We start from the raw sequence: 9,316 nt of genomic DNA on the forward strand, positions 1-9,316 counted from the left end.
GCTTACTCTCACATTTATGCACTTCTGCAAAGGTCTGGCCCGACACAGCAATACGTTAACTCTTTCCTCTCGGGGACAGTATTGGCATCCGCCCCTGTGATATTTGTTTCCTCAAATTGTGATAATAGACTTACTGTAACGCCATAGTCAGGGTTCTAATGATAAGCACACCAGTACATTGCTCATTAAATGCCAGACAGATTAATATATCATTTATAAATGACCACAAGGTGATTTATGTTTATGTTTGCAGGAATTGTGCCTTCTCTCACCTACCAAGTGTTCTTTATGAAGAAATTGTGGACAAATACCGTTCCCGGAAAGGACTCGATGGCTGATTCCATCTTTCATTACTATCAGGTATCCGTTACACACACCACGGAGTCCTACATCGGGTGCCAGACAGGGTATTAAATAACAACACCTGGTGCTCTCAATGTGTTGTTCTTCTATAAAAAAAATTAAAAAATCCCCTTTGCTTCAGAAAGTGACTGTTTTATTACAGTATGTAGCCTGGATTGAGGTGGAAACATCTCAGCCCTATGTAGACCCATTAGAGATCATAGGACCGGTCTTTCTGATCATTGTCTTACAGATTTGTCCTTATCTTTGCTGCAGTCGCACTAAAAATACCCTCTCGGCGTGCCCGGTCCCGTGAGACTCTGCTAGCGCCGGGCATCTTTTTTGCTAAAAATCGCAGTGCGGGTAAACCAGGACGCACAAGCAGACTGTGCTGATTAATTTGATATGCGACACTTGTATATCTGTGTGCGACTGAGTCCCTGAATCTGTATAAGAAGTGCTACAGTATAGCGACCAATGGCGGCTCCAGAGGTTGGGCTGCAGCGCAGTCCAAAATTCATATAGGGGAGCCACACCAACTGCCATTTCAAACACTGCCAAACATCACTGGCTGGTACTCACTGGCAGTTGGTGTGGCTCCCCTATTTGAATTTTGGACTGTGCTGCAGCCCAGTCTATGAAGCTGCCAGTGGTTGCGGCCGCAGCTTTTTTTATCCCAAGTTCCGTTGTGGCTCATATACAGACTCAGTCGCACACAGATATACAAGTGTAGCATATCAGACTACTCAGCACAGTCTCCTGGTGCATCCTAGTCACATCACACTGCAACTTTTCAGCATAAAAGACACCCGACGCTAGCAGAGTACCATGGGACCTGGCGGCTGGCTCACGCTAGGCAAGTCGCGCTAGCGTATATTGTAGGCTATTGTGTTGCAATGTATAAGCAGCACATCACAGATGCAGTGTAGCTGTGGGCTGTGTGCTAGAGGCCTCTAGTCCAGGCTGCCTGCTCTGATCTCATGGCCTCTTATCTGGTTCCTGTGTTCCACCAACGTGTACAGACTAGTGAGCATAAAACCAAGGAAGAATCGGTATGTAATGCCGGCTGTCGGGATGCCTCCTGTCACAATACCGGCAGCGGCATCCCGATGGTTGGTATCCCAAAAGGGGTCGGGTAAGTATACTTACCCCCCCCCAACCCTAACCTTCCCTTCTTGTAGCCTAACTCTCACCCTGTACCATAACCCTCCACATTAGTTCCTGAACCTAAGTCCCCCTCCTTCATGCCTAAACATAACCCTCCCCCATTAGTGCCTAAACCTAATCCCCCCCAGTGGTGGCTGACCCTAACCCTCCCTCCTAGGGGTGCCTAACCTCCACCCCCAAAAAAACCTAAAGCTAACTGCCCTAAACCTAACCTCCCCCCCCGTGGCTAACAGGACGGATGCCCCAGACACACCTCGTTCAGGCACGTGTCCTCCTGGATTCCGGCGTCGGTATTAAGATAGACGCCGGTATTTCGACACCTATCTTAACTCCCTTGTCGGGATTTCAGCGTCGGCTTAGAAAGGCCGCCGGTTTCTTGACTACATCACTCCCAGGAATCAGGTACAGTAAGTAAAGGGACATGAGACCGTACATGGAGCCACGGATACAATAGGACCAGTCCTGTCCCACCATGAGAGTCTATTATAGAGCAGGTTGTCCTCTCGTTCCTTGTGAAATGATATCTCCCCTTCTGTGTTCACAAATATCACAGGAGTTACCAAAGTACTTACGTGGGTACCACAAGTGCACCCGGGAAGATGTCCTGCAGTTGGCGGCTCTAATCTACAGGGTCAGGTTTGAAGACGACAAGTCCTATTTCCCGAACATCCCCAAAATGCTGAAGGAATTGGTCCCACAAGATCTCATTCGGCAATTAAATCCAGATGACTGGAAGAGGGTGAGTAGGAGATCGGTTTCTGTGATGTTCTGTCGTTTCCCTGATACGTTTCATTTTCAACAAATACTAAAGACGTATAGTTGTGTTACAGGATCTTCTTACATCCACATGTTTGTCTCACTCTTATCATTGGGAAAGATGAGCAATGACCTGAGCTATGATCTATAGAATCACATCCAGCCTCCCCCCCAATCAGCATTATTTGGTGTTTCTGTTACATCCATCTCGCCCCTCAGACTCCTATGAGCCCCCGGATGTACTTACAACACTGGTCTCCATCTGTCTGAGCTTGTGCCTGACATATTCTGTTCCAAATCAATGTGCTTCTCTATTTACTAAGCCCTGGATGGAGATAAAGTGAACAGAGATAAAGGGCTCTATTTACTACAATCCGCATTGGTAATGCAGATTGTAGTGTGATATTAACGACTGAATTAGCATTGCGAATTCAGGCAATATCACAGGGATTTACTACAAATGCGATAAAGCTCTGTCCCTGCGAATCCCCTTTGGAGCCTTATCAAGGTATTTTCGAAAAAAAATACTGTGATTAAGTGCCCGCGCATGCGCCTACAGGTCGCCGCTGCTACCCCCTCCGGCGCTAGGCCGTCCTCGGCGCTAAGCCCCACCCCCCGCGATCACGGACCCCCCCTCCCCATGACTCCCCTCTCCCTTACTTACACTTACCTGCATGCTCCAGGCCTCCGCTGATGCTCTCCATTCCTCCGGTCAGGTGATCTCACATACTGCACTGGACCCGATCACCTGATGACCGGGCAGCAGTGCACTATGGGAGACCAGCTGCCTGGAGGGGAGTTATCCCCGGAGGCCCGATCACCGGTCCCTGGAGTCAGGTAAGTAATTTTTTTTTTTACTATTTTTTTTTCTTTTTTTTGCAGTGATCAGCGTGTGGTCTGTGTAGCAGTGATCAGCGTGTGGTCTGTGTAGCAGTGATCAGCATGTGGTGTGTGTAGCAGTGATCAGCGTGTGGTGTGTGTAGTAGTGTATCAGCATGTGGTGTGTGTAGTAGTGTATCAGCGTGTGGTCTGTGTAGCAGTGATCAGCGTGTGGGTCTGTGTAGCAGTGATCAGCGTGTGGTGTGTGTAGTAGTGTATCAGCGTGTGGTCTGTGTAGCAGTGATCAGCGTGTGGTCTGTGTAGCAGTGATCAGCATGTGGTGTGTGTAGCAGTGATCAGCGTGTGGTGTGTGTAGTAGTGTATCAGCGTGTGGTGTGTGTAGTAGTGTATCAGCGTGTGGTCTGTGTAGCAGTGATCAGCGTGTGGTCTGTGTAGCAGTGATCAGCGTGTGGTCTGTGTAGCAGTGATCAGCGTGTGGTCTGTGTAGCAGTGATCAGCGTGTGGTGTGTGTAGCAGTGATCAGCGTGTGGGTCTGTGTAGCAGTGATCAGCGTGTGGTGTGTGTAGTAGTGTATCAGCGTGTGGTCTGTGTAGCAGTGATCAGCGTGTGGTCTGTGTAGCAGTGATCAGCGTGTGGTGTGTGTAGCAGTGATCAGCGTGTGGTGTGTGTAGTAGTGTATCAGCATGTGGTGTGTGTAGTAGTGTATCAGCGTGTGGTGTGTGTAGCAGTGATCAGCGTGTGGTCTGTGTAGCAGTGATCAGCGTGTGGTCTGTGTAGCAGTGATCAGCGTGTGGTGTGTGTAGTAGTGTATCAGCGTGTGGTGTGTGTAGTAGTGTATCAGCGTGTGGTCTGTGTAGCAGTGTATCAGCGTGTGGTCTATGTAGCAGTGATCAGCGTGTGGTGTGTGTAGTAGTGTATCAGCGTGTGGTGTGTGTAGTAGTGTATCAGCGTGTGGTGTGTGTAGCAGTGTATCAGCGTGTGGTCTGTGTAGCAGTGATCAGCGTGTGGTGTGTGTAGCAGTGATCAGCGTGTGGTCTGTGTAGTAGTGTATCAGCGTGTGGTCTGTGTAGCAGTGATCAGCGTGTGGTGTGTGTAGTAGTGGATCAGCGTGTGGTGTGTGTAGTAGTGTATCAATGTGTGGTCTGTGTAGCAGTGATCAGCGTGTGGTCTGTGTAGCAGTGTATCAGCGTGTGGTGTGTGTAGTAGTGTATCAGCTTGTGGTCTGTGTAGTAGTGATCAGCGTGTGGTGTGTGTAGCAGTGATCAGCGTGTGGTGTGTGTAGTACTGTATCAGCGTGTGGTGTGTGTAGCAGTGATCAGCGTGTGGTCTGTGTAGCAGTGATCAGCGTGTGGTCTGTGTAGCAGTGATCAGCGTGTGGTCTGTGTAGCAGTGATCAGCGTGTGGTCTGTGTAGCAGTAATCAGCGTGTGGTGAATCCTACTCCAATTGCCCTGTAATAACTATAGGTGATAAATGTGAAAGGGGTGTGAAAACACCCTTTTTCACTTTATTTTAGTAAAAATAATGTTAATAAATAGAGCCCAAAGTCCCATCCAATCCGCTCCTAAATTTTATGTCACAGGTTGTGTTTAAAAAATGACAGTTAGTAGCTGATTGGTTGGGCCTTTATCTCCGTTCACTTTATCTCCATATGTTATATGTTACCTGTGTCTGTTCCCTTAGGGGTGTGCGTAGAGCACTTCATTAGCTTTATTCATGTGGTCTGCTAACATGAAGCAGGTGGTTAGTTCACATGAGGCTTTTCTATATAATCCTCGCTCTGGCAGCAGTACAGAGTATTGGGTTCACAATTGTGCCCCAGCTATATTACATATTCTGCTACAGAGACCTCCAGTGTGTGACCCTTGGCTTCCAGTGGCTACTCTCCATGAAATCCCCTGTGATTCCAGAAACATCAGTATGTGACCCTTGACTTTCCAGTGATTACTGTCTGTGATATTCCCTGTGATTTCTGAGACCTCCAGTGTGTGACCATTGGCTTTCCAGTGACTTCTCTCTGTGATATTCCCTCTGTGATATTCCCTGTGATCTCCAGTGTATGACCCTTGGCTTTCCGATTACTTCTCTCTGTGATATTCCCTGTGATTCCTGTGACCTCCAGTGTATGACCATTGGCTTTCCAGTGACTTCTCTCTGTGATATTCCCTGTGATTCCTGTGACCTCCAGTGTATGACCATTGGCTTTCCAGTGACTTCTCTCTGTGATATTCCCTGTGATTCCTGTGACCTCCAGTGTATGACCCTTGGTTTTCCAGTGACTTCTCTCTGTGATATTCCCTGTGATTCCTGTGACCTCGAGTGTATGACCCTTGGTTTTCCAGTGACTTCTCTCTGTGATATTCCCTGTGATTCCTGTGACTTCAAGTGTATGACCCTTGGCTTTCCAGTGACTTCTTTCTGTGGTATTCCCTGTGATTCCTGAGACCTCGAGTGTATGACCCTTGGCTTTCCAGTAATTACTCTCTGTGATATTATATCCAGGTTACACAAACTACTGGTGGGAAACAGCCTGAAAATGTGTAACTGTTCATTTATCACCATCTACAGGGCCGGCTGCAGCCGGAGCCGCGCCCTGTGCAGCGAGGGACCCGGACACCCCAAAACTCACGCTTGAGCGAGACTGCAAAGGAGGCATGGCCTAATTACCATAGTCAACACTCCCTAAATTACGCTATTTGGGGGGTGTGCCTGTATGGCACACCTCCCATTTAATGTCAGGCTGAGGGCGAGCGCAGCACTACGTCATTAGCTGGGCTGCCCCCAGCTCTCTCCCTGCACTGAATGGATGCCGCACGCATGCGCGTGGCATCCATTCTTCTCTGGGACCGGCACCGCTGCGGCGGTGGAGGTGCCCAACCTCCCGACCGCCCGCGGAACACTTCGTCCCGCGGGTGGAACAGCGGGGCAGTGCCCGAAAAACGTGACTGTCCTGCTGAAATGGGGAATGGCTGGGAGGGGTGCGCCCTCTAATGGGTGGCGCCCCTGTTTGACCACACTGGTCGAACATGCCTCGAACCAACCCTGACCATCTATACAGTATGTAAAGTGTAATTTTAATTGTTATTGCATTATCTAACAAACAACTTGCATCTTCCTTATCATATACAGCTCCTTCCAGATCTACATTAAACAAAAATAAATGACACCATGTTCTTAAAAAAAGAGTCATTACTTCACCAGACAGAAACCTACATTGTATTCCTACTTGATAAGCAGTTGCTCTCCAGAAGAGCTCTATTACCTGTACATCATATGTAGTTGTGTACTCACATTTATTACAGGGTTTTTATGTCTTCTTTCAGTCCATTATTGCCTATTTCAATAAACATGCTGGGAAGACACGAGAAGAAGCCAAAATTGCCTTTCTGAAGATAATCTACAAGTGGCCAACGTTCGGTTCAGCTTTTTTTGAAGTTAAGGTACTGTAGGACAAACGTTTTATCGGGGGGGCGATGTTTCAAACCTTCTACAGAGGACAATTGGAGGCGTTTCCCATAGCTAGAATCTGATTGATTGGTTGCTATCATTTTATAGAATGTGCTAAATAAAGTATATTGCGACTAGAACATAATTGGGCTCTGTGCTATGGCTACAATTACCTGGCTAAAATTGACCATGCCAGGAGTTATTACATTGCCCAAAAATTAAGTAATGAGTTATTCGGCCACAATATTGTAACATGTGTGCTTAGCTTAAGATATTAACTTCACAATAATTACCCCACTACGACTGAGAGTTACTCCAGTGTTTTGCTTATATATATATATATATATATATAATATATATATATATATATCTTTTTACCAAATAGCTTCATACGTAGGTGGTAGTTATACTGTACAATAGGAAGGTATGCTATACAGTGAGCAGAGGCGCCAAGAGGGGGGTGCGGCAGGTACAAAATACCCTGGCCTAGGCATGGCCATTGACCATCGCTGGTGCATAACCTGATAGTAAATAGTTTTACCATTGATGGGGGAGATCCGATGGCAAAATCTCTTCACTTTGAAGTACTAAGCATTCGTGCCCATAGTCTCTTTTCCTTTGGGCATTTGCAGACCCCGACCATCTATGGTTTTTCACCATTTTAAAGAAGCATGGACCTTTGATGGTTACCCTGTGGATGGCCATCCCTTCTCTGGTCTGGGTCTGTTTAGGGGCCCAGGAATGCAGGGGAGGCGTAACCACGCTTTCCAAGACATTGCAGTTCCGTCACCCCCAGCTTGCATACACAATGCTCTAAAAGGGGGTCACGCATCCGTGCCGTGGTCACGCTCCCATGTTCCTCGCCAACTGCCCATCCTGGGCCTCACGCAAATCTCCGCAGCCCTAACAGTAAGGACAGCACACATACAAAGGAGTCTGTACAGAATTAATACATTGATTTAGTATTAGAGCCAAGCTGCCAGAAGAAGTGACTATAATCACTTATAACAACTATTTGTTTTTCTCTTTTTATATTTCAGCAAACCACTGAGCCGCACTTCCCCGAAATTCTCCTGATCGCAATTAACAAACATGGCGTCAGCCTGATAGACCCCAAAACAAAGGTACTGTACATCCCCCTCTTTGCTTTTTTTCTCTGCAGTGATGTAATCGCTGACCTAATTACTTTGCATCTCATGTAATACGTAGTGTATGGCGCTTAGAGGCGTTGCATCACATTGTATAGTAACAGACTCTGGTGTCCCGTGCAGGATATCCTGGCCACGCACCCCTTCACCAAGATCTCTAACTGGAGCAGCGGCAACACGTACTTCCACATAACCATCGGGAATCTGGTGAGAGGCAGCAAGCTGCTGTGCGAGACCTCTCTGGTAAGTCAGCTGATGACCCTAGCCCATAAATGGGTACTTCTGTAATAAACTGGAGGGTTATATAATGAAGACCAGTGCCAGGATGGCTGCACTAAGTAGAGCATGCACGTTGCCAGGTGATTAGTATAATATTTAATGGTAGAATTTGTTCTCCGTAGTCATTAATTCCCACACTCTGATTTTTGTCAGGGGTACAAGATGGACGACCTGCTGACATCTTACATCAGCCAGATGCTGACGTCAATGAGCAAACAGAGAGGGGCAAAAGGCAGCAAGTGAACTGAGCGGGAACGCTGGTGCCTTGCGTTCGACTTGATTCGCTGTTCGAGGTCTGTGGGGTACCCCTGCAGCTGGGGCAAGACGTTCTCTCCCCAGGTCTGGAATATGAGCAGGGCTGAATCCCAAATCTCATCTGATTCAGATACAGAAGGTTCTAACACACCCTCCAGCGAGGATGACTACCTGTGACTCAGCCCTGAGAGGCGGACACTGGTATTGAGGGCGCACCGGGGGAACGCAGCGTTATCAAACTGACTGAGAATCTAATAAGGAGCCTCCACTGAGAGAGGCAGAGGTCATGTATTTATTTCATAAGGAACAGTATTTAGCACGATGCTGATTGGTGGAGCCGCAGAACAAGACCAACCTACTCCATACATGTTCCACCCGCAAGAGCCAATGGGAGAGGTCATACAAGGAGAACATGTCAACATGGATTTCATAAAACAGATTATAATATATTTCAAATCACAGTGTCCTATCAGGGTCGTACAGTATTGGAGAGTAAATTTAACAAGACATATTATTTATTTAACTTAAATTGGCGTACCATTTTGTTTTGAATTTGAAGAAAATACGATTAAGAAAAGAGAACTGGGTCTGTTAAGTTTCTTTGTACGTATAATGTCTGCACGGGATCTCTCCTGATGGACCGTGTTACACAGCTATCATTTCATTGGGATAAATTCTATTCTAAAAGTGTTTATGAGGAAGAGATAATAGGCAATGGCGTAACTACCACCAGCCCCACGGCGCCCAGGGCACGAGCCCCGGCGTCCCTGCTCTAGTTATGTCACTGATAACAGGCCTGATTCAGAGATGGAGGCTGCTGCGTCCAACCGGATGCAACTTTTTGCGGAGTCGTGGCGGCGATAATATACAGATGCTGGTTTCAGCCTTCCCCTTGTACACTGGTGTGCACCTGACTGTGCCAGCCCACTTTCACTGGCCGCGCACGCGTTGTAACACTGCCGGTGGTTCTTGACGCCACCATTGGCGCACCATCATCAATTGTACCTCCACTATGACAGGTACAGATTCTCCACTTAAAAATGGCATCTGTGGCTCTGCATCTGGGAACGCAGTCGCTTTTAC

The 9,316-nt window shown here is 47.4% G+C and overlaps 1 protein-coding gene across 2 annotated transcripts in view; it reads left to right on the top strand.

The window, feature by feature from the left end:
* MYO7A (myosin VIIA) overlaps window positions 1-9,093 on the top strand; it is a 203,237-nt gene extending 194,144 nt beyond the window's left edge. For both annotated transcript variants that reach the window (XM_088473794.1, XM_088473795.1), the window contains 6 exons: window positions 254-360; window positions 2,063-2,248; window positions 6,428-6,544; window positions 7,592-7,675; window positions 7,823-7,942; window positions 8,132-9,093. In XM_088473794.1, the coding sequence (XP_088329920.1) occupies window positions 254-360; window positions 2,063-2,248; window positions 6,428-6,544; window positions 7,592-7,675; window positions 7,823-7,942; window positions 8,132-8,221 (704 nt within the window). In that variant the 3' untranslated portion in view covers window positions 8,222-9,093. The remainder of the gene's footprint in view (window positions 1-253; window positions 361-2,062; window positions 2,249-6,427; window positions 6,545-7,591; window positions 7,676-7,822; window positions 7,943-8,131) is intronic.
* The last annotated feature ends 223 nt before the right edge of the window (window positions 9,094-9,316 follow it).

Source organism: Taudactylus pleione, unplaced genomic scaffold (genome assembly GCF_031769625.1).
Source record: "Taudactylus pleione unplaced genomic scaffold, aTauple2 ptg000140l, whole genome shotgun sequence".
NCBI lineage: Eukaryota > Metazoa > Chordata > Amphibia > Anura > Myobatrachidae > Taudactylus > Taudactylus pleione.